Source organism: Vanessa atalanta, chromosome 17 (assembly GCF_905147765.1).
Source record: "Vanessa atalanta chromosome 17, ilVanAtal1.2, whole genome shotgun sequence".
NCBI lineage: Eukaryota > Metazoa > Arthropoda > Insecta > Lepidoptera > Nymphalidae > Vanessa > Vanessa atalanta.
The window spans coordinates 9,972,291-10,000,000 of record NC_061887.1 but is presented as its reverse complement, the minus strand read 5'-3'; the positions used below and the strand labels follow the sequence as shown (position 1 = coordinate 10,000,000).

Here is a 27,710-nt window from a genome sequence, read left to right as displayed (position 1 = left end):
AACTAACTCCGTACGATTACCAGGAAATTGGTGCAATGTCACTCGACACATGACCTACCCCACTAATTTCAACGTATGTGTATCCTTACATATGAGTTTGAGGAATGAAATACTCGTAAAAACTATTTTAAGTTTCTCGAAACTTCTCTATGTAATAAGGTTTATTTCAATAGTTAATTTACATTGTTATAAATTTAAAAACTAAAACGAATATTTGAACTAAACCCTTGCTTTTTTTCATTCATTCATTGTTTTAGATCTCTTTGGGTTTTTTGTCAAATTAATACCTCTAATATAAAAAACGCAAAATGTATGTAAAATTTAAATTTTCAATTCGTATTAAAAAAATTGTAATTCTTTTAACTTTTTAATTGATAACGTTAATAAAAAGTGATATATTCCTAAATATTATCTCATTAATTCAATATTTATTATTCGTGAGTTAAGATATACTTTTTACATTATGATATTCAGTATAATAATACAAGTCAAAGATGTGAATCGCGGTGCGAGACTCAGCGGCGACTTAACGCTGTTATCGAGTTGAGTGCACCAACCGGACCGACGGGCTGAGGATTATGAAAATTAAACTCCACATACTTATAACTTGATCTCGAAGAATCGCGAGTGATCGCAACCAAGAATCCAATTTTAATAAGTAAACGTAGATTCCATTTATTGAATAATTATGAAACATATTTTATGATGTAACAATTTCATTTATTTTACAGTTAAATATTGATATTTAAATCAAAATGCAATAGAAATCTTAAGTCTCTTACCTAAGCTTTAACCTTTAATCATTGTTTATTGAGTCAACGACTAAAATGAATAATATTATATTACATATTAAATACACGCAGAATTATTAATACATTATTTTAATATTACTATACGTAGATTTTTTTTGTCTAGATACGTCAAATTTTAATTCAAGTTTTAAACACGAAGGAACTCCGGATGTTAACTTGTTTGGTATTCCCACGCAAAATTGTTATTATGAGACAAAAAACTAAAGACGTAAAACTGAAGTCATAAAACGGAAATAATTTATTTTTAACTCTGATGGCTGCCAACTTTTCACCGTAGACTGGTTGGCTCGCTTTACCTTAATGATTTCTTAATCAGACGCAGACCGCTTATAATAATTAATTAAATATAAAATTTAAATCAAAGAAAATCTTATCAACGAGTACATACATCTACATAATAAAATTTTAAAAAGATTTAACTTCAAGAGAAAAGTCTAACAGGATAATATTATGCACAGGAATTTCTTACAGAATTTCTACAGTACGAAGGCTAGAAGGGTACTAATAAATTTTGATGTAAATGTCATGTAAATTTGTCATTTCTGATGTTAGTATAATTTATATTAGTTATTAGGTTTCTGTTAATGAGTTAAGGACAGTTGTCAAAGATTTTTTTTGAAAATTTTCACCCTAAGTGGGTGAATGTTTGTATAGAAGTTCGCCTTTTTCAATGTTTGGAATATCGAAATCGATGTTTGGGTGACTTATTATAGGGATGAGATTGTTTTAGTATTTTTGGAAATTCACCGACGCGTGAAATTGGGGGATTAGTATCAAATTTCGTTTTAAAAATTCATCACTTAAGTGTTTATATATATAAGAGTATATATATATATATATATATATATATATATATATATATATATATATATATATATATGTGTTAGATTGACAATGTAGGGAAATTAGTCATTTTTGAAAGTCTAAAAATGCAAATTAGTCTTTAAGTAATCAAGATTACGAAAACACTCTAATACTTAAGAAAAATCGGTTAACTTCTGTGGGTGAACGGCTAATAAATAAATATTTAATTATGTAACAATACTACGCGTACAATTTACGACTCTACCATTATTGTATCAAATTTCTCTTTAAATTTCAAAAAGCCTAAAAAATATGATTCTTCTCAAAAACACGATTGTTTCAATATATAAAACTGCGATATACAAAGGTACCATTCATATTTATTAACTTCTTAGAAAATTGTATATTACGAAATAAAAATATTTTTAACATTTTATATAATCGATTCAACGGAAATATCTGTATCGATTAATTATTATAATCTATAGTAGCTAAATGTAGTTTTCCTCATTACTCAAGCACGTCCTGTTAAAGTTTCCTTCTTAATATTTACCAAAATGTTAACAACCTACACGAAATGTCACAAAAAATACTCGTCAAGTTCATATTTAAAATGTCTCTAGTACAGTTGATTCTAATAAAATAATAACATTAATAATTTGTCATTTTATTTTAAATAAATTTAAAGACAGAATTATTTTTGAAATAATTATATTTTTATAAATAAAATTTAAAACGTTTGTTTTTTCAGAAAATCGATTTTGTTTTCCCGATTATCGATGTAAACTTTGTAAGCAAAGTCAGTTGCATGCTATGTCGTGATTAGTGAAAGGTGATATCTTAATTAAATCTATCGCACGCAGCGTCCCTCGTTCGATTAATTTTGCCACACCGAAGCCATTCACGATCTCTCTACCACACTTTAACGGAAATAGCTAATGCACATTTTATATATAATTTTAATATCACTCGATATTATAAAAGAAAGTTGACGTTACTGGTGGTTATTCTTATTGAGATTAATGTAAAAAATATTCTATTTAATTTATAAACAACTAAAATAATTGAATTTAAATTCGTTCAACGGAAAAATTATCAAAATTATAAAATAAAATTGTTTGATTTAAATTTGCTCCCCCCGTGACCCCCTCCTCGTGACCCCCCAGGATGTAGTATGCGTCTGACCAACGTCTGTAATAATAATTCATCGCTTTAGGCAACAGGCAATTACGCAATTAATACTCTTTAGCATTAATAACCATACGTGACTTTTAATATTCTTAATGAATCATTTAACATTCATTTAAGAGCAGGTTTTATTGTGTATCTTTTTGAAAATACTTCAAAAATATTAATTTTAATCATTTTAATTGTATATTATATTTATTTTACATGCTTGATTGTGTGAAATTGTGTGAAAACTTCTTATTAAAAAGATTTAATTGTTTTGAAATCCTTAAAACGTTTTCTATATTTTAGACATTTTTATTTTAAATATTTTGTAACTTATGTATTATATTTAGTTGTAAATCAAACGTAATTTCAGCGAATATATTTTTGCTGGATTGTCCTATGGGAGAATATTCATACATAAATATTAATATATTTCGATAAAAATATATCTGTGGATATTAATATGTTACAATAATGTTTTATATTCTTAAAAGTAAAGCGTAATAATAAAATAAAAATCTGACCTTAAGAAAATATTAACATAAGGGCGGAAGGAATGACCTCAAGGGCGCCATAGCTTCCTTGATCTTGTAAAGAATGATAACGGAGTATTTTTATTGACATGATATTAAAAGTAGTTTAAATTTTTCCACGATAATAATAATGATTGTAGTATTTTTTTTTTTAATTTAAAAATCGAACGATGACACAATTTTTAGTTTTAGACTTTTTTAATATGGTAATTCTATTTTGATATACTGGATTTCGATATTGTAATTGCAAATTAAGTTTGAAAGTACTATTCAATTAAAAAAAGTATTATATATTTTAAAAAGTTCCATGCAGACAATATTCGAACGCAGTCATCTTGAAGACATGTGCGAAACCGTGCAAAGACATATGTTTAACGAAGTTGCAACAGCTGTCACTGGCCTGAATAATTATAACTTGTGAGTTGTGACACAGCTCCTATCCGTATTCACTAACTTCATATATCTATGTTTATTAAATTCTACATCCGTCTGTTCATCTACATCTGGCTTTTAGTTTGATGACTTACGACTTGCAATTTAAAATTTACTTCTTATTCTTTGTTATTAATTCCACTCACACAATTTAATTTTTTTTTTTTAAATCGAATTTATTTATTAAAGTCACAATTTTTGTGGGCCAAAGTAATAAAAAAGCAACTATTTAACACGTTGTATTTTTATATTCTTGTTCGATAAAGTTCTGACAATAAACCTTTTATAGAGTTCATGTAAATAAAACCGTATCGAAACTGAACGTATTATTGATAAATATTTAAATTTGTTGTCCACTTATAAAACAACCGCGAGTAATCTATTAAAAATAACTAACAATTTATGTAGTTAAATTTTCTCACGTAGATTGTAAAGATGCAACATTTTACCGTATGCAGTGTGCACGGCGTCGTGTAGTCTCCGTGTACTTCGATTACGCACACATAAAAGCTTTCCTTGCCAAGCTAAGGTGCGTACAAGACAAATAAATTTTATTAGATCGCATAAATTATTTTAATACAGTTATCTTTATTTGTAAGCGTTTTACTTAAGGCTGGTTTAGTATTTTGATCATTTTGTAATTTATTAAAATAATACGTTTACAAATTATTAAATTATACAAATATTAAGAAAACGGAATATGTATTAGAAGTGTGTTAAATCTGTCTTAAAACTCGTTCATACCGGTTATTTTCGGTTAACTCAACTGCGCGTAATTGAGGCAAATTACGTTTGTAATCTACATGCAATCTAGTTTAAAGGCTATAACGAGGCTAGAAAACTGCTCGCTATCCGGGCTGAATGTGAGCGTATCGATTGTACCTTTGCGTAGATACATGGCATTCCATTTCTAACATTTATTATCTTTAATAAGCCCTATACATCACCCGTACACGATGGTGATTATACCAATTACTAGCTTTAAAAAAAACTAGACGCGGTCACAATGATAGAGGTCTTTACCCTGTAATGGGACTGTAATGGGCGATTAAACGCTATTAATAAGTAATAAAAAAGCCGTTTAACACGGTTCAATCTAAACGTGCCCTAACAGAGTGCGTTGCCAAGAAGTCTGCCGAGTCACACGCACACACGCGTCCAATGTGTGAAACTCGATACACGCACACAAACGTCGGGGAAATCAGTCGACCTGCGCGTACGCAACTCGCTTTAATGACGCCTTATATAGATTTTATTACAAAATTGTGTGAAGACACATACAAAACTATATTTACTACTGTCTCACACGTAATTGAAAAAAAAAACTTTAGTAATATCTTTATATAGTATGTGATTTTAATGTAATCATACATCATCAAATAAAGATTCATCCGGTACTTTTTCAAACGAAATCGTATCTGAATTTTAAAAATACCGATAACAACCTCTATTTCCTCTGAGATTTATCCAGTCCATAGATTATTTATTAGTTATTACGCATAGTTCTTGCTTTATTTTAATATTTTAGTCTGTGGCAAAAAATAAATCATTATTAATTTTTCAATTAATATTTAATTTTTAATATCAAGCAAACATTTAGTTTAATGTGTGCATAATTTTTCTATATAGCAACTTATGTTACGAATGACTGAAATCTTGCAACCCGAGACCTTGTATTTGGGTCAGTGGTCATTCAATATTCCTGATAGAAATCGCACTGAGAACCGCGAAGGGCAACTAACTACTGAGTGATTGATGATAAATATGAATGATAAATTACATGCATGCATTCATTATTCACCGTCGAGAAGTGCATAGCGCAGGCTATTGTTTCTCATAATACCACTTCTGAACTCTAATACATAGTACCTATACGTAATATCTGTATAAGGCATTGTGTAGACTATTGACTGATGTATTTATATTGTTTTAAGAAAAATACTAGCAATTATAAATATTCCTACGACCGCGTCCAGCTATTCGATTCAAAAAATATCAATGCATATGATATGTCATTTCGAACCAATACTGACGAATTACGCTAAAAATACGAATGAACTCAGCTTAAAAGTTTCGTTATAATTATATTAAATAAATAAGTCAGAAATAGTGTATCCTATTTGAAATCATACTCCACACTATATTTGCTTGTAAAATACATAAAGTTAGGTGCTCCCTCGAGCGATAAATTGAAACTTAAGACGATCTAAAAATAAATTTGACAGAGTGTCCTATTTATTGCAACTAATAATTTCGTTTATAACATCTAAACTTACAAGTATATTGGGTCTTATTCTAGTACTATTATATATTTTTATCTTTTAGACAAAATACAAACATATATGTATATACTTAATAATACGATAATTTGATTAATATACTATATTATTTAAACTCGCACGTCCTCACTCAATAAATAAATATATACCGCTTTTTACATCATTTTAGCAAAATTTATACTGTATAAAATATGCAGGAAAGCGGACGAACCGAAGGGGATGGTAAGTGGTCACTATTGCCAATTGATATTGGCACTGCAATTAATATATACTATTTCTTGCTACCATTTATGCGCTGCCAACTAAGGTATCGAGATGTTATGTCTCTTGAACTGTAATTACACTGGCGCACTTATTTGTGCCTTGAGTACTTACCACTGTATATATATATACATTTTGAATACCTCCAAATGCCTACCGCTGATAAAATGTTAGTACATTTCAAACAATAGTTTTAAAGTTTAATTCATTTATATTGGGTTGATTCATAATTCTTTGTTTGAAACTTGGGTGTCCCCGGTTAATTGTTGTCGTTATCTGGTAGTTGAGTGTGAGTGTAGTTTGTAAATGTCACGTAGAGTGTAAAAGACACGAAGATTGATTAGGTATCGACAGATATATGTATCTTGTTGTGTTTATTAAAACTGCGCGTGTGTGTGAATAAAACATAAATAATTATTTAAAACCAATAATATTTTAGTCACAAAACAAATAACTAACGCGTTTGTACAATTTTTGTTTGAAAAAAAAAAAATAGTATAGAAAATAGATAACAAAACTTGTATATATTTTTTACAAACGAACATGAATAATGGCGAATGAACGAAATACTCAGCTTACTGTTTTATTTGATTGAACGAACAGAACATATTTTTCCAGTCTAAAGAAATACTTGTAAAATATACATTTGTTGCGCAAAAACGAAATTAAATATAAAGTTTTTATTGGACAAAATAAAAACAGTTTCCACAGCATATAATTTATAATGACACATAATAATATTCAACTTTATGTCAACTGTAAACCGCGACTAACCTTCCTACGTGTAGGTATACCTATCGACGCAAGTTAATTTTAAAATTTCATTGTTTATTTATATGACTTTAAAACCAGAAAATGTATACGTGAAGTTTTTGAAATCATATGATTACGAATATAAAAACATATCCTTATGTCATTCACATAGATTTTGATTTTATAAACATATAGTTATATATATTTAGGGATTCGTTGTAGTATATAAAACATTAATATGCTTATGTAAAGACATGAATCATAATCAATCGCAACACATTTTATTAAAAAAATTATAATATCACTTACAAAGATTTATAGTTTGAATGTTTGCAAAAATATGATAAATAACATTTGACCGTAATAAATGATAGCAACAATACACTGGTCCATTAGGAGAAAGGAGAAATACTAAGGGCTGTTATATATCAATATAGTCAAGCCTAGCTATAACTTGAAACATCGATTGTAACATTTATAACGAATATACATATATTTATTTTGTTGATTAGTTATTTTAAAACAATATACTTTTTTATTGTCTATGAATATATACATATGTAATCCTTCCGATGACACATTATTTAAATAGCATTGAAAGTACGTTGACACGAACGATGCAGGACAATAGAAATTGTCTCATCACTCGCAAAAACTATAAATATACGAGTTATAATCCATTATTCGACATTTAAACCGTTGTTAACAGACACAGGATCATTTCTTATGCGTTTTTATTCTTTTACGTATTACAATTTTATATTGAACATAATGTCGAAACGTTAAATATCTTCGTTTTTATAAAGGTTTACTTATGAATTGTTTGTTTTTGTACGTGGATTAAAAGAGACTTACAGTTTAAAAATATTTTACAGGTAGGAAGTAAGGCACTCCCATAATATGACATATTTGATTTATTATATAAACACGTTTAAAAAAAATAAAAAAAAATGATTCTTTCAAAGGTAATATTAAAAAAATACTGGTATGTGAACATACGTGTTTCAAAGATATTTTTAAATGTTATCAAATTTTAAACGTATTTTTTTTGTAATAAGCCATACATACAGCTTCGTGAAGCTGGGTAGCTTAGTGTACTCAATACTGCGGTCAGATGCAACCTCGACGGTGACCAGTGTCGAACCTGCGCCGTCTCGATTGCCTGCCGATTATGTACATAAATATAGTACGTTGAAATTAACTTCTCGACCTATACCATCTCGACTTTATTTGTATAGTGAGGCTTTATTTGTAAAGCCTCAATTATTAAAATTCGACAAAATAAATGTATTTTAATATGACGCTGCCACTAGATTTTACAACGTAATATATTTTTTTTAACGTTGACAGCTGTCTGAAATTGGCGCCATATTATATCTTAAACAACTAATAAATTCACGTCTTTGATACGCATATATTAAGATTACATGGTCTAATCTGTTATTTATACACGCGCTACTCCGTTGTAAGAAAATGAATGAATCATTTTGTTTATTTAACTAAGACGCTACGAATATGTTTATATTGGCGCTAATATAAACATATTCGTTCTGTAAAATCAGGTAATTATAGTATAGCATAGTAAAATAATCAAGATTTTTTTTTATGAAAATTTATTAATAAAATATCGAAAAAAAATAGGTATAAAAGAAAATACGCAGTTTAAAAATAACATAAAAAAGTTCAAATGACACCTGGCTGTAACGAAGTCATTAACATAACAGGTATATAACATTATTTATAAAAAATAAACAAGAACAATAAATTAGACTACTAATGGACGTATCTTAATTAAGCTTTTATTTAATGTTCGAGAAACTTCTCAGTTATGAATGGATCGTGTACACATCAAACGGGTGAATGAAAGATTTTACTTAAGGTTTTCGCAACGATAATTACATTTGGAGTGTTGCCAGTCCTAAACACTCAGGGAACATTCGGTCTTGACAATAAATAAAAAGTTAATGTTACTGGCCAGACAGCGTTGACACGTTTACTTACAGTCAGATAATATTACAAGATAAAATAAAAAAATAAACACGTCTTGTACCAGACGACATTTGTTTCCAATTTCAAAATGGCATCTGTAACTTACTTTTAATATTACTGTTTAATATTAATAAAAAAAAAAACAGAGAAAAATTAATTACACGAGCTGTTTACTATATATCATCCAATACAAGTTAGAGTAAACTTACAAAAAAATATCTAATTATATAATTTATACGAGTTATTTAAGGATGTAGTCAGTGCTCGGTGGTCAAATGTACTTAAAAATTCTGAGAAATTGTTGTTTCTGTAACTAGTCAATTTAAATGCTATTGACCTCATCAGCTGGTGTTGATTCAATTTTTTTTCTCAGCTAACACACGAGAATCATACCTTCATATATATGTTGACTTAAAAAAGATAATTTTACCATGAAATAATCGTTGAGATTAATTAAAAAATATATTTCTATATTCATACTCTAATTATATTTTACTTTAAAATAGCGTAAATAAGAAGTATAACAATTGATTTCTAGAAAATATAAATGATAAATAAATAGAATATTACGTTATTGTCCTTATATAAATTATTATTGGCTTATAAGCCTATTGTCTATTAAATGTTGTAATGACGTAAGTGATATCCTGTAAAATAGTTTTCCCAAGGTCTGTACTCTTCATATGGGTCAGTGACTTTAAGCAAGTGCCCATCACGGTATTACGCAATGTACACAATAGCTCACTTCGCGAAATTTAAACTTAGTTTATATAACAAATATTAGGAGAAATAATAAAAAGTTAAAAAAGTAAATCTTTAATAAGAAAAAAATATTATTTATTAATTTTACTATTATAAACAATTATTTCTTCGTAAAACAGATATTAGTATTGTTTCTATATTATCTGTGCTCATTGTTTGTATAGTCTGTAATTTTATACGAGGCTTATATGAACACAAACATTCACGTACATTCGTTTTATATAAATATTGTAATAGATTTTTATATCGACTTTTGTTTTTGAAAGCCACGCCCGAATATATTGCAAGATCTGACACATCAAAGACCACCCCGACTGTAGTTCACACAAAGTGTAATAATTATTGGTGTCATATTTTTGGCAACAGTAGTGTGGACATTGCAATATGTCAGCCGGGGAAATGTCCTCGGTAAAACAGTTAATTTAGTTTAATAATAATACATGCTCAAAGTCAACCTTTTTTTGTTGTACTTTATGATGTTGCCAGTTTTTATTCTATAATTTCTGCAGTTTATTCGTTCTTTTTAATGAGATTGATAATATACAACGCAATCCCTTATTGCGGATTACTAGATATTGTATTACCAGATTTTCTTAACTCTAGGAAATACTAATTCATCTATGTATTCAGCTCAAATGTATTAATGATTTAATGAAATCATCTAAACCAGTTGTTTACCTAATTAGAACCTCCTTGGATCGTTAGATAAAACGTGATAATGTCCATTCTCTAAAAGATGTAAGCACAAAAATAAGGTAATTAATAATTATGTAATATCACGCGGATGTACAGAAATAGCTCAGAAAATGATTTGTAAGAAATTATATATAATTGCGTTCATAGAATAACATTTCAATCGATTCATGGGTTTTATTTAAAGAGTGTTATTATTTTGCTATTAGAACGCGTTAACGTCATAAACGAATGACTGTTCCCGCGTATTTTGCTATACATAGTTACTCGAACATTTGTTTTGGTTTCGGTTTCCTCAATGGCGATCTGTGGGTTACCGATTCATTCATAAAGTTTATTCAGCGGGAGTAATATTCCTACTTACATTCATTTATTACATCTGTATAATTTCTTTTTATTTTTAAATAACTTTTAATACATAACGTATAGTTTTCTAAATTATTTAATTGATTTGCATAAACTAAGACCTCTTTTGTTTTCAGTTTTGGGTATAAACTACACTTTTAACAATGAATTATATTTTTTATCTATATATTTTTTAGTTCTATCTTAGGTATAGCTAAAGCGGAAAAGTAGATTTTAATATACATATATTCAAGTAAGTCGTTTTGTGTATATTCTTAGAACGTGGTAGTAATTATCATTTACATAACGCCTGTAAGAATTGTTTGTATCCGCTTCCTCTAGTCTCTTTCCGGCTTGTGTCATTTTAACTGCAATTATGTTGTCGGGAAAGGACATTTTTAATTTTTTAATTTTATTTTTCATATTATACAAAATTCCTTTATTTTTCGAACACATGTCAGTAAAAAAAATAACTCTTAAAAATCTATTTATGAATACAAAATCTTACTTAGCTAAACAACAAATTTGGTTGGACATAATTTGTGAACTAGGCCAAAATATGTGGATGAAGTTTCGCAAATTTAATAAAATATTAACTTATTGATTTACCGTAATTATAATCTTTTTATCAAGCAGCTAATTTTTACTAATAAATCTTTGACTCTCAGTTTCAACGGTCCACGGTACATGCGTCAATCAGAAGACGGTAGGGTAACCATTTCATACCGATTTAAAATAAAATTCTTATTTCTAGAAATTCGAAAGTACGTTTCCTGGTTTGTTTTTTTTTCAAACAAACAATGTGCGTTATTTATTTATTTATTAACTCTTTATTGCACCCAAACTTAAAACTAAAAATTACACTTTTGTTACACAAAAGTTACATGAGGTGCAACAGGCGGCCTTATCGCTAAGCATCGATCTCTTCCAGGCAACCTTTGGGCAGAGGATTATAATATTTACATATATGGGAAGGGTACAGTAATTTTAATTCAGATTACCTATAGTATAAATACATAATATAATAGTACACAATACACAGATAACAATAAATATATATAATATAAATATACATATATACTATAATAAATACATACATAAATAAATACATAAAATATATATAACAAAAATAGGAGATTTCATAAAATAAAAAATTAACAACGACAACGACTGCTAAGTATTACTAAGAAATAAGAATACGATAGAATCAAATAATTTAATCTCGTAAAAGTATGATTCTAAAATGCTCAGTTTATTGCAATCAGTAAAGTATCATAATTAATTTTAATAACTCTCCCAACAGAATGATCTGAAATGCAGTTGAGCACCTATTTATGTTAGTTAATTTGCTAACTGATCCATTTGATACGACGAATGTATTAAACGTCAAAATCGTGTAATTATTTCAAACAATAGACTAATAGGAATTATTACATTTCGAATTAATTGTAAATACATGTATCTGCTGATACACGAGATAAAATATGTTACTTTTTACCGATGCACTTTTAAAAATGATTTATTTAAAGTACTACTATATCGAATTTATATTTGACTCTATTCATCAGATAAGTCCGCCTTTGCTTATGTTTTCTCTATTTTGTTATTTTCTGTAATGTCTTTTTAAGTGCAATAAAGAATATATATATATATTCATAAGATATAATATTTGTATATGAAAAATACCGCGAAAAGTTCACACAGTAAATAACAGATAAAAAATATATTATTAAACAAAATAATATTTATATTTTTTTTTTATCCAGAATATTTACGTTTAATATATTTCGAATAATATGAAGCGTAATTTGATCTAAAATGTCTTGTTATTTTTATTTAAATTCCATCAAAATGTCACAGTAATGGTAACCCTACTAAAGACTATTATTATGCTGTATTAAATTTATCTCTCGTAATCCAAGGACCACCTGTGCGGTTCAACGCCACTAGACTCGACCAGTCGGTCTGGTTATTTCAACCCAACATGTATTTATACTCATCAATTCTCTTTTAAGCGATTCTACGCCTTATATTGATATGTATATCAGTCAAAGTTCTAAAAACCTTTTCAAATAAAAGGTTGCCGCCGAAGCGCCATTTATGTATTTATTTTATTTTTTTATCTGTATCGAGGTCTGGTGTTTGCGATTAATAGCTATGTGCAAAAATAGAACATATCCCATCGTATATATGTAGTAAATTCTCAATAAAAAAAAAACTTATTTAACACAATCATACACCGGTGAAAATTGTTTTATCTCGCAAAAACAATTTATATCTTATCTTTTCTTATTATATAATATGATACGATTGTCTTATTTAATTGTCGTGATTATAACGAGTTAGTTTATAACATTTTTTGATTGCTCAACAGTTTCTTAGTTTGAAATTAAACTTGCGAAAGCTTGCCGATTAACTCTGGGTCGCCTGTCGTAATGAGAACGTTACGTTCGTTTTATATAAACGAAAGGTGTTCTAGAATATACCGAGCTTTCCTGCCTCACACAACGACAGTTTTCCAACACTTTACTGTACCTTAAAAGGTTCAGTCCTGTAACTAGTCAATAACCGATCTTGTATTTAAAACTTTACTATTTGATGACAGAATTCCTCTTCGCTTAGTCATATAAAGAACGGATCGAATGTAATACAACGACATATGCAAATTCGTGATCAATTTATATATTTGTCTATGCCAATCACGGATTATAATGTGTACTGTTACAAAAACAATTCCTTAGAAAATAACAGATGGTAATATAACCATTCGGTTTCGCACCAATCAAATAATAAAAACTTTATAATTATAATGGCAACAAAACAAACGTAATTAGAAAAAAAAACCTGCAGTGATAAATTCGACATTCGTAACTCTATACAGTATCTACGAAATATCCTTGAATAAAATCTTTAATTTACAAAATTTAGCACTTTATATTTTAATAGCATGAATTTCCTTTAAATATTTATAGTAGTAGCTAGATCAGTCGCAGCATGAATCTAAAACTACCATATTACGCAAGCGATTTTACGCGTAAGTGTGCGTGCGAGGCGCAGACTGCAAGGCGCTCACTAGCCAAGCTGCATGCCAGCGATCACATTTGAATACTATTGTAAATCGCGAATTGCCCTGACGGAATGAATTGTTACGGGTGCGTTTGTTACGTGTTGCGCATCACTTTACATATTGAAAATATTTTGTTTTGCTTTGAGTTTATTTTCTTTTTACATATTTTCCATTTCATTTTACGTTTAATATTTTAAAGTCTTTCATTGTCGTTAGAATTTTATTCGATATTTTTAAAAATATAGACATATCAATAATTATAATTAAATATACTAAAGTTAAGCTAACCGCAAACTGACCAATATAATTGCTGTTTCATTATAATTTTCGCGTCAAGTTTTGCAATAAAAACTGGATATAACTGCTTGAAACCGAATCTAAATCTAAGGTGGCAAGGCTTTTAATAACGCGAGCTACACAACGCGACGAGCAATGCTGTGTAATTGATTCGAGTTAGTACTGTTTCCCTATCGTATGACGTTTACATAACAATTATTTGATGATGTACACAATTGAACTTTGAAACTGGAATGAGTATTTTTAGCATCCTCAATTGAAAGTTTACCGTAACAGTTGATGTTCATTAAAAGGTAATCTTGATATTCAAGTGGTCTTAAGATGCGATATCATTACATTACGTATTAAAATGAATGCAGAATTACTTTTCATAAAACTCTTTAAACTATAAAATAGAACTGTAGTTCTATATTCCGTTTATAACCCGTTAATAATCGTTTTTTACAGCGAAATAAACTCGTTATATATTAGCATTTGTATGTGTTATGTATCTATGATTATTTTTTTTTCTATTACGATATGAGTTTATTTGATAAATAGTTCAATTGTTTTATTAAAATAAAATCAATTGAGAAACCTTTTCACAAAAAAAACCACATTGATACATGATAGTTTAAAGTATGATCGATTCTAAGTATCTTATAAGACTTCTATTACTTTTCGAGTATTTAAACTGTTTTATTGAATACTATTTATTTTTACTAGTTATCTTTTACTGATTATACTTTATTCAAAATAAAGATATATACAATAGCATAATAAGTATGCTTTTAATAAAGAATTTCGGTATGTTAGGAATGGCCCCAATATGTTAACATGTGACTCTTTGCTTTAGTTTTTGAGTTACGCCCTTATGCGGCTGGAATCTCGAGGTGAGCGTGTACGTTGCAAGTGATCGAATGGCATGACAATTATTTAATTTCTCAACCGACTGTGACGATGTAAAACGTTAAGGGCAATGGTACAGTTCATTCAGTAATTGTGTATTATTAAAAAAATATATATTTTAATATATCTACAATTTATATTTTTATACATTATTCTTATTAATTTATTGTAATTAATCTTAACAAAGTTGTTAAGTGTTGCGTTTTATTATGAACTATCTTTTTTATTTATCATAGACAAAAAGAGAGCTGAGCAAATGCCATTGTCCAATGGGTAAACACCATTGACAATTTATTTCACCATTTCACCATTTCTCACTGAAGTAAGACATTAGTTTGGCGTGTTCGAGATTTGAATTTGTATTATTAAGTAATCTCCTAGATTGGCTTTGTTTAAAACTATCTTTTATTATTTAACTGTGATTTAATCTGTATTCAAATCTTTTGACAGCTAATGTCAGTGTAAAACAGCTTTAATCCTGTGACCCACATCAACGCACGTGGTTAATTGCCGTTCATTGGGCGGTCTGTCGTGGAACATCGTGACGGCCTCTTAATTAATAGAATACCTACTGTTCTCCATTGCATAAATTGACGCCATTTTAATATTTTCCTTTTATATAAGGAAAAACTGAAATGCTTTATATAATAGAAACGTTTAGTACAACAATAGTGGCATAATTGCAAAGGAAAAAAGCCATGATGCAAAAAAAATAATGACGTTTTTCTAATTGCAATGACTCAATTGACGTAATTACTAATGATTAAAAGTATTCTTCATAAGAATACATTGAAATTGTTCTAGGAAATCGCAAGAAGTCAGAAGTTGACGCTTTGTATTGATCAAGACGTATGATTTTATTATCTTTATTCTCTCTTATTACTTATTTGGTTTAATTACAATGTAAAGATTACATTTACATTTGGCAGTGTCAAATGAAGGGTCAAAGTAACTATAGTCTTTAATATATGTTAGAACAGTTTGTAAATTGTTAGTTGTCTGGTCTAGTTACATGTTAGTATATATACGACTGCAAATTATGAAAAAACAGTTCGAAATGAATGCTTCAATCATTCTTTATTTAACTAATAGTTAGTCGGTTTTTCTATCAAGAAATGCTCTTTCGACGTTTCGTACTTTATACGTTACATATTTACGATACAATTAAAGGCTTAGGTCTTGCGCCTGATCACTCACCGTTCGTTTAGGATCACCGTCCCATCTATCAGGGAAAGAGGGAATAGAGTGCGCATACACTTATGCACCCCCTACATATCTGGTAGAAGTTTTATATACATATTTTGGTTTAGCAGTTTTTTTTTTTCAGCTAGGCATTAAAATCTTCTTACTTATTAGGACATGTTTACTCTTTAACGTCGAAAAATTATATCATCAATATCGTGATCAAGGAGGACATTAATTACAAAACTCGTATATAGGCACTTGTACCTTTTTTCTTCTGGGTCATAATATCAGCATTTCAAACGAGAATCGTAAGTTAAGCCAGTTTATTATAGTTCGTAGTAGAATTACCAAAGTGCGAATTGATTCTTTAAAAGGATTGGCTCTATATATGTGTCCTGATAAATCCTGAGTGAAACTAGGAAGTAAGAGCACACGAATTCAGCTAAGGCCGTCCGCGCTGAGGTCGCGCTGAAGGTTGACCAACATGGCGGCTTCCGATCGTATTGTCTTTTAGGTTTAATACGGCTCGGGATCCGACACTATACATCCGAATTACTTGCAGTAATATAAGATTTCATTTTAATTAATCAATTCAATTTAAAGTTTAATAAATACTGCTAATGTAATAAGGTTATTACAAATGCGTCTAATTTGTTAATAAATTAACTTATTACATCGATATGACGTAGTATTGTTTATCCTTATAAATCTAATGGACCTATTAAACCACAAAACTTGGAGTATTTACCTTTTTAATTTGTAAGTTTTTAAGGACTCTCGTATACCTACATAATTTGTACGTGCTTTCCATTTTTATGCAAATAACAGTGTGTAGTAGTAAAGTATACTTAATAGATACGTGATATTAAGATGCAAACGTTAAATGTCGAGACATTAAAACTTAATCACACCTGAGTCATTTCAATTTAAAATCGAAAAGTCATGTGTCATGGCATTTTATTGTCATTATAAATTGCCATACCTATTGGCAACTCAATTTGTAAACGTAAATAAAATTCGAATCAGTGTGAAATAAAATATTATGGATATTAGTTACTGGTATTTATTCACAAAAAAAAAACTTTGACAGTATTTCTGCGGGCATACTACACTGGCATCGGTAAGAGTATAACTTCTTACATCGTCATTGCGTTGCCAAGCACTGTTTAAAAACACTGGCTCACTCGCCCTTTAACCGAATATTTCACTCACTGGCCTACACAAAACCAGGCAATAATTAGAAAACCATAGACCATATTTTCACCACTGAGCCACCTTTCCCAAGGTTATGAATTGTTTATTTCAAGTTACATTCTCTTTTTGAATATCCTTCTCGAATAAGTTAAATTTTATGTTTTTTTAATAAAACCTCTTTTATTTTGCTTAAAAAAATATATATGTACATGTATGTGTGTACCATTAAAATAGGAAAAGGTTTATTGGTTTGTTCTTTGACGTTACAAGACAAGTGGGTCAAGGGGAACGGCTACACGCGACGATTCTAAACAATGATACGTGCTTATTATTTGCCACTGTCATCCCATCAAGATTCGTAACTAACTAGTACACGATTACATCTGGTTAATATCAGTTTTACAACTTACATTTTTTATTTTATTTTTAAAACCAGCACAATAATGTTCTGTTTCGAACATATATCACATCACTGATTTTATAATTGCATAAATTTATTCTTATTACGATTTTATTAAAACTAACTTTGCTTGTGAATAACAATTAAGATCTGTATATCGCTTTATAAGGGCGATAGGAAATTTAAATAAATATACAGTTTAACGCAAAGTTGCAGTCTATATTAGTCAACAAACTTGGTGCCATTTCGTCTAAAGCAATAACCATTTAGTGAGAACCGTGAACACAATCTGAATTTCAAGTTGTATTTATCCGAGAAGGGAGGCCTATACACACTGGTTAATGCAAATCAGTATTTTCCCGTATGTTTTTGTAAACAGATTAAATATAATAGTTTATTGCTCGCTAAGTGCAGCTGTTGTCGTCATTCAAATCAAATTAAGTCGTGCACTTTGCATACACGATAATTTTTTTTTTTTATTTTCTTGTTAGGTGTTTTGCATCCCAGGTGTAGAGATAACTTAATATTTTGAAATATTCACCCAAGTCTCAGGAGTAAAACTGTTATTAAATCGTAGAATCAAGGTATTGAGGGCTGAGATAAAACGCAGCTGGGAGCAATTATGGGCTGCATTCTTAAAAAAAACTTCGTACGCTTTTTATAAAAAGAAAAACGCAATGTTGAACGCATTTCAGCCTTGATCAGGGCTGTCGGAATGATTCATATTGATTGCATTATTTTAGAATATTTAGTTTTTTTTAATATAACTTACTTCTTACGTCTTTTACGACTTGTTCGCTTTATATGTTTGTTTACTTTATTATGTTTTTCTAAGCATGTATTATGTTGTATGTATTAATTAACGAACCATAAAATTATATTACAGGTAATTTACAAAGCACATGTTGATTTTGCATAAAGTTAACGTCTTAAACCATGTCATCCTAGCATTTTATATAAAAACTTAGTATATTCTTTTAAAATGAATATTTTTTTAATAATTGGTAAAGTGGTATGTTATCTGGCAACCCTGCCACTCGCATGGGTGGCAGCCGAGCTGTCTAGCATCGAACGCATCGGTATGCGTGTGAGTGCGTGCGAACGACGCACACTGCTTCGACTCCGGTATTCTTTGCCTTCGCGATTAAAATCCGTTACAGACAAAATAAATGGCTTTAGTAAGCTGATAATAGTTTCACTCGATAAACCATAAATGTAAGTGCTTTTTTTCCTGGTATTAATGTTCAGAGTAACACAATTTTCACAATTTTTCTACTTCATATTTTTTTTTGACATAAAATATATCAGCAATAGGTAATGAAAAGTATTTAGTCATATGATACATACGAACTGTTGGTACGAATTATTGTCACGAATGCTGAAACCAGAAACTCTGCTGCAGAAGTTGTCGTTTATCATAAAAAGTAGCTGCTCCTCGTCGTTTCACTCACAGTCAATTTGGATTATAAATGCTGATTACACATTGTAAGTTTATACTTATATTACATAATTCCAGAATAGTTAGGCAAAAAGTCATGTAGCCTAGATTTCTTCCATGGCAAACAGGCAAAAAGTATTTTTTAGATCGGACAGATTCCAGTTCCCGAGATTGACGCATTCGACGCATTCGATAAATAAAAGTTACGATCTTCTAAAAAAAAATATGGCGTATTAATCAGTCCGAGTATTGATTTATTGTCTCTCTACCAAGTACCAAGTCGTGAACATTTAGTATAACTTTACTTAATGCTATATAATATTAACATTTAATCATCAAATGGTTGACAGTGAAGGTACATACACATAGCAAGGAAATCCGCATTAGTCAGATGCAACTTTGACACATCCAAGTTTATACATGCACTAACCCATTGGAGCAGCATGGAAGATAGAGAATGCTCCAAAAACTCTTTGCAAAATGCTATTAAATACTTCACTTCACTCATTTTCAATAAATACAAAAACAAATTAGCTAACGTACATTTATAGTTTCTGTTTAATAGTCTATTGAATATTAATATCTTAGCAGTACTTAGTAAGCTCTATTATCCTCCAGAGTTTTCGATTCACAAACACAACAGACATCGACTGTATCGCCTCATTATAATACGTTCTCACGCAAAACGAGAACGCTCGTAATATCTATATCATCCGCCTCAGCCGTATGAATCAGGCCCCGGGCGCCGTACAGACGACGTCTAAAGTACAAATGACTGAAAAATACAGAATCACTCTTTAATATTCCTCGTTTTTTAGTCAATGTATCCAATTATTTTGCCACCCCACAAGGACATTTTGATCGTGAAACATCTGATTAAACATAGAGCAACAACCGGATGCAGATTATACGGACAAGTGTCGAAGGATCTAGAAACTCTGTTGCTAAACTTTTGCACTAATTCAATTGCATATATAATACACAAATAATTTTGTATATATCTTGCAAAATGGGTAATATTTTTCGTACTAATAATGAACACTTGAAACTATAAAACCAGAAGATAAGAAAATTTTCGCCAATCTTCCACACATTTGTCATTGGTATATTAAATCAACTTAAGCAACTTTTACAATATAATGTTTAGATAGAAATTAAAAGTGAAAGCCTTTTCGTGGTGATTTTACAATCGGTCAAAACCTGCGCCGGCGCAAAGCCGCCGCTCTGCAGTTAAACAAACCAACAAAGCATTGATTTAAACTGGGCGGTCGTGTGGAAGTGAATACAAGAGTATAAGTGTTCCGTAGAGGCGTGGAACACATGTTTGAAATATCTTTATGATTTAATCAGTATAACCATAGACTATTTTTTTACATATGGCAAGTAATGCAGGCAATATTCTCACCTACCTATATAAATTGTAATAACTACAGAAATTATTATTAAAGCAGCATAATAGATGTAATAATATTACATTATTTTCGCGAATTATATATAGTACCTGGTTAGAATGAATATCAATATTTAATATTTCGGGTATATAATTCACAGTCACAAATAGGATAAATTGTAGAAAAAAAAAAAATTATCTTATTACATTTACAATAAGTATTTATTTTATTACAACTTAAGTCGGTTTTAATTTGATTATCATCATAATATATTAATTAATAAATCGACACATTTAATATTTGATATTTACTCTGGATTTGGTATCCGAAACATCCAAAGGATCTCTAGAAAAGAGGTTAAAAAAACGGAAAATGTTCCCACACACATCGGCCATTATTCGCATTGTTTATTGCGAATAGGTGAAACGGGCCATTAAGGCGGTTAGGCTAACCAGATTATTTTAATTCATACAACCTCAAAAGCCGAGGTGGTCTCGGTAATCGGCCCACTGTATTTACACTTTATGCTTGTCCACTTTACTTAATCGGTACCACAGAGTAGTGAAATTAGAGAGATATTTTATATTTTTTAGGCTAGAGTTGTATCTCACAAAGTATACAATAGAAAATTAAATATTTTTATTTGTATTTGAAAGTACCCTGAAAATTGTAAAAAAAATAAAATTATATACGTGTAATGGTTTATTTAGAAGATAACGTTAAAAAAATATATTAATTTTGTTTTGGCCAGATCTCAAGCGCTTATTAATTGAAACCTTATAAACATAAACCTTCTATAATAAACAAAAACACACATTTGATTAAAATATATACGAACATATATTTAAACATCTCAGTTGACTCTTTTATTTACAAGGACGGAATAAGTAGGTATTGCAAATGGTAAATTTCTTAAGAATTTTTTTTTTAAATATACTTTATATCTGAAAAAAAAGTATTTTAAGCAATACAGGATTTGATAATATAGTCTAACGTAATATTTTCTATCATCTATTATATTTATAAAGCAAGTATCTATGTTGCACCGGTTTGCTTTCTGGGTGTTCTTTGAGCCGGTCCGGCGACTCCGCCCGTTCGTTTAAAACACGTGATAGATGATAATTTATCTACGCCTGTAACCTGGTGCTTCCCGTTTATCTATACAATGGATTTCACGGTTATATGTCAATATATGTAAGTGTCAGTGCAATACAATTACGCTTATCTCTTTTTTTTTTAATCAAAATCTATTAGAAATTGCTTTATTTAAGAAGGCTGAGGTTAACCGTAAATTTTATTCATAACGAATTTACATTATATTATTATTTATTATTACTAAAATATTACTTTTATTTTTATTATATAAAAGGGTTGGTCAAAATGGTTTTAATATTGATAACATGAAGGTAAAATTATAAATAATATTACCGGTACTTATTACAGTATCGGTAATAGGCTATATATAAAGTATAACGAATTTAAGGTTACAATTTTTATGAAATGAACCACTAACAGAAAGTTTCAATTTATAACCTTATCAAATACGATTACTACCGCAATCATTAGGTTTAATCGAGTTACGACACGTTCGAATGTTGCTCGATTAATCGCTGGAAACGATGTAAATCGAAAATCGATTATGTTTCCGATTACGATAAAGCGTTATTTTATTGTACTTGAAATAAACGGGCTGTCTAAGCACTATAGTAATAAATTCATAAATTAAAGAATTAGAACATTGTCTAATTCATATTATTTCTCGGACGTAGTCGTGCATCTTTTACATATTTAACAATTGTATAAAAATGAAATAATATATTTTATATTGCACGTCATTACAGCGTGATTGCGGCCTCAGGTCACGTGTTTGTTATAGAATTATTCAGACGTAGTAAGCGTCCAGTGAAGACCAGGTCAGATCTCGGAAATAACTCTGCTCGAGTTCCAGCGACGAAAACCATATTAGCACGACACTTAATCGTCTAAATGAAATAACCTATTCAAATATTTTATAATACTATTATCAGTTATCGGATTTAGGGCTCTATAAGTACGGTAAACCGTGAAGTGTATTTTAAAAAAATATTTTTGTGGATGAAATATTTATGGTAAACAAGCAAGCAGGTGACTCAATTAAGGAGGTATAGCGTAGGTAGTAACACGACTATGTGCAAGCCCGTCTAGATAGATACTACCCACAATTTATTAGCTCTACCACTGAATTTGAATATGGTACAGGGTATGGTATATCAATATGATTTATTCAATGTACACGGTCAATATGAGGGAGGGAGGTGACAGCTTATCGGCAGATATGTTTTACCGTCTACCTTTACTACAAAGGCTACAAATGAAAATTAAAAAAAAAATTTAAGGCTGCTCTACAAATAAAATTTAAAAGTCTTCCGAATGCATATAATAAAAACTTTCACGAGAAATAACAATCGAATAAATTATTATGTTACAATTAAAATTAACCGTTATAGATTTTTAAATAATAAAAATGAATTACGATTTATGTTTTAATATACCGTTAAAGCCTGACACATTTTTGTTTGACTTTTAGGGTTCCCTTTAAACGGACTATTATAAATATTTAAAAAATTTAACGAATTTATTGTTTTTCAAAATAAAATAAATAGGTGATTGGAATAACAGCTCTGCTATAAAACAAATGAAGGCATCATTTGGGCGCGATATTCAAAGGCGTGGGTTAAGATTGAAACTACTAAGTAACAATAGCGTAATTATTAATTTCAATCGTTCGAAATCAGGACACTACAAATTTGCTTTTTAATATTACATAAATAAAAATAAATCTTATTAAACCTTTCTATATTTAATTTTTGATGTCCACGTTCCTTATTAGTTTTTATGAATATATGTAAGGAATGCTTGTTAAATAAATAAATATTTTATACTTAGTAAATTTTGAATACTCTTGTTACAGATGCATCTAAGCTCAGTGCAAGTGTGCGCGTTGTTGACGCTGACGCTGGCGGCGGCCGCGCCCCCCTCCACGTCGCACCACGTCGCGCGCCGTTCCTTCTTCAACCTGCAATGCAAAGGCGTGTACGACGCAGCCATCTTCGCGCGCCTCGACCGTATCTGCGATGACTGTTACAACCTCTTCAGGGAACCCCAGCTTTATACCCTTTGCCGGTGAGTCACGGTTAAACTTCTTATTAGGTACTTTGATGTTTTTTGTTGTGGCGTTTTTCAGCCAGTGTCATTAGGATGTTGAGCTCAATTTTAAAGTTTATTTTATAAATTAAATGTGTTTGTATAATGTGATTATTTATTGTATTCGTTGTTGGGACACAGGAAAGACTGTTTCACGACAGATTACTTCAAAGGCTGCGTGGAGGTACTGCAAGAGACCGATCAGCTCGAACTCTTCAAGACGTATATAAAACAATTACACGGGGCGGATCCAGGGATTTAGGTACCCGAGGAGTTTTATGATATTTCTCTTCCTACGACTTCATATTACTAACTTTCTCTGCTGCATGATTCGAGTTGTAATTTGTTATTAATAAAATTAATGATGATGGCATTATGTTATTCATATTAAAGGAGGTACAAGTAGCTATTTTAAAGTCTAGGGAAAAAACTAACTTTCCGCTTTGACATACTAAAGGTTCTAATCAATACGATGCAAGATCAAAAATTGTATTAAGATGAACATTTTATCAATGAACTATTGTTATCTCACTGTGATAACACACATTCCTCCCAAATCAAATAGATATATCACTTCGACATTTATGACAATTTCTTCCAAATTACCTTGGAAAATATTATTGAGATATTAAAAAAAAACGGTCATTTACCCGGGCTTTCCTATTCAAATCTCATTAATAAATAAAAAAAAGCATATTCGAAATCGGTTCCATGTTGAGTTCATCCATATTTTTTTCATAATATATTTCGGTTTTTTTAATCCTAAGCTTCATTAAGCGTTTTATGGCCGGATTCTTATTTATATATCTGGATAGATTGTCAAACAACTAAAAGAACTAAAAGAAGCGACTAACCAACTTTATTAACTTTACGTGACAGCTACGCTTGACACTCGCCAAACGTTATCATACGTTACTAGTGTGCTTGGACGAGTTAAAAAAATACTGGCCTACAATTGGCCACTTCTCAATTTTGAAAGTCTATTTAGATATATAAATAAATAATCAAAAGTCCAAAATATAAAAAAAAAAAAATATTCTATAAAATTGGGGTATATTCTGTAGACAAGTTGTAAGCGGGTGTATACAAAATAATTATCTAAATGTGATTTATCTTAGATTCATATTAGATTGTTATAAAACAAGATGCCAATGCCAACTAAAATATCGATACTAATATAGACGATTGACCGATGTTAGAATACAACTTTAAAAATGACTATGACTTTGTAGGATTACCTAAATTATAATAAAATGGATAATTCGAGAATGTAATATATACATTCGATCACATTCAATTTGCTCCTTTAGTCATAAAGATAAAAATGAAAAAGAGTCAAAACGATACTTTAACAATTATAGCGAAGAATAATCTTGGGCAACTATTTTTCTAGAACAAGCTTTGGGTCTTTGGTTATATTTTGGCTTTTGAATGGTATTTTATATTCTTCACGCTTCCTTATAGAATATACACATTGAACTTCTAAAATATTTCTTTAGCCTTAAACACTAACAGCATGTTTTTTTAAGTTTGGGTAAGTTTTGTGTGTATATAGATATATACATATAAAAGGATTTGTATTTCTATTGGTATACATGGATTTTGTATTGATTTTAATAATTGTTTACTAATTTTTGATAGATTGTAGAATTATTATTTTTTACCTTATGCACGTTCGAAATAATGACTTTAAATTCTCAATCAAATTTTACACTAAATTATAAAAGTATTTGAGTTTATAAAGTAAGCCATTTTTAATTTAGATTCAAAGATACATACTTTTAGCCCTTTTTGAAATGTTTAATCTATCAAAAATCTTTCACTTTTTTCCTAATATTTCTTGCATATCTTATTTAAGCTTGCACTTCTTCCGCACAAATATTTTTAATCAGTACGTAAATTAATATTTTTACTTTTACTTTCCAGGTCGAAATGTTTCACCTCGCCCTACTTCAAGGGTTGCATGGAGTCTTTGTACCTCTACGACGAGGAGGAACAGATAGATCAAATGATCGACTTCATCGGGAAACGCTAATACACACAGCCAGTCCAACATATTCGCGCCATTTCTTGACACATGACGCCATCTTGTTTAACCCAACCGAGTAATGCTGTTACAGATTAAATGAAAACAGAGTATTCAATCAACAGATATAAACGCTTTGCCAACAAAATCAAAAAGCAGAAATGATATGTCAAGTTCCTCCAGATTGACGTCTGCTTTCTATCCTCAACGTATTCTAGTCTTTAACGCGACATAAAAATTATTTATGTTTGCAACTAATTGTAATGTTATCATAATTTGTATTAGATAATGTGTATACAGTGTAAGGACATTTATTTTGTGTTAAGTGTTGTAAGCTTCGCGAGCTACGGGAGTGTAAATTATATTAAAGATTTGTTTTATTGACTATATTAGATCACCTCCTAGGTATAAAAACAATCATTCAAAAAATTCGAGGCAGATATTATCTGGTTCCGATGCTGGTCATCTTATTATGAATCTGTCTCTGAACAAAAATAATCCGACTGAGATTGCCTATTTAATTATACATAAATGTGACGCATTCCAAACACAGTATTTAATTAAATAATTACTTACGCTTTTTTATCTAAATTTTTCTACTAACATATAGGTTTTGTTTGTATTATTGATGGTATTATGTATTATAGATCGCCTAACGTAAGCCTTTGTAATATATAGATGTATGTAACTCACAGAAGTGGCTTTTAAATGTATCTATTCGAATTACTTTTTAGTTTAAATTGGTCACATTGTATTTAATTCATACTACATTTAGTTTTATTCGACCATAAACTATAGAACAGAACGGTAAAGCGATACAAGTGCAAAGTAATGTTATTTATTATTATTCGAAGTTCAATTTTCACAAAAAATATTTTCCGTTACAAAATTGTGCCATGTTCGTTAATTAAAGAATTCGAAAATAAAATACATTCGCTTCACCGTTAATGAAATAGTTCAGTTCTATAAATTAATTCAATTAGTTTATAAGTATTTATAAAGATTTATTTTTTTTGTATACTTCCGAACTATTTATTTGTTATTATTTACAATATATTTATTGTGATGGTATTCCTTGCAACCATAGAGATTACCAGTGATTTTGATTATGGAAATGAAAAATTTACTCAGTGTTTCTGATTTTTTTATGTATAAGTTGCGGTTTTTACTTATTGACTGTTTTATTAGTTCAACTGAAACTCTTCTCTGTGTTCGAATCTCAACTTTGTTTTATTTCTTTTAGCGTTTCTTACCTCACTGGTGATACCATAGACAAGATTTTTTATTCTTTCTAATCGAACTTGTGAGGAAGTTCATACAATATAAGCATACTTACTCAGTCCTATAATATTTAGAGAAATGGTGCCAATTGCTGTCCCAAGAAAAATAGATATAACGAATTTAGCTAATGGTTAATGAGAGACGTAAAACAATTTATAGGACCTATTAAAATTTATGTAAAAAAAAATATATTGAATTAGTAAAAATATTTAACTATTTGTATAAATTTTATATAAAACAGCTAAGAAACGCTACGGGTTCCATGAAATATATTTCATTTTGAAAAGTCTCTGTGATCTTTTATTTACCTACCCACATTTATATAAAACAGCACATAATATTATACCCTGTACAAGATAGCTTGATCTTTTTGACAGATGTAAATTTTTCTGATCGACATAACTTTGCAATGACGAACATATTATTTTCGTAATTTAATGATTTTAAAAATTGTAAAATATTTTAAAATATACACATAATACAAAAGATCCTAAAGATGTTAGCAAGCGTTATCCGAAAAATTT

At 29.6% G+C, this 27,710-nt stretch overlaps 1 protein-coding gene across 5 annotated transcripts in view; it reads left to right on the top strand.

The window, feature by feature from the left end:
- LOC125070289 (CHH-like protein) overlaps nucleotides 1-27,475 on the top strand; it is a 69,122-nt gene extending 41,647 nt beyond the window's left edge. For 4 of the 5 annotated variants that reach the window (XM_047680087.1, XM_047680089.1, XM_047680088.1 and 1 more), the window contains exons 2-4: nucleotides 23,647-23,858; nucleotides 24,021-24,141; nucleotides 25,806-27,475. In XM_047680087.1, the coding sequence (XP_047536043.1) occupies nucleotides 23,647-23,858; nucleotides 24,021-24,141 (333 nt within the window). In that variant the 3' untranslated portion in view covers nucleotides 25,806-27,475. The remainder of the gene's footprint in view (nucleotides 1-23,646; nucleotides 23,859-24,020; nucleotides 24,142-25,805) is intronic. The other variant, XM_047680090.1, reaches the window with a different exon arrangement.
- Nucleotides 27,476-27,710: the final 235 nt, after the last annotated feature.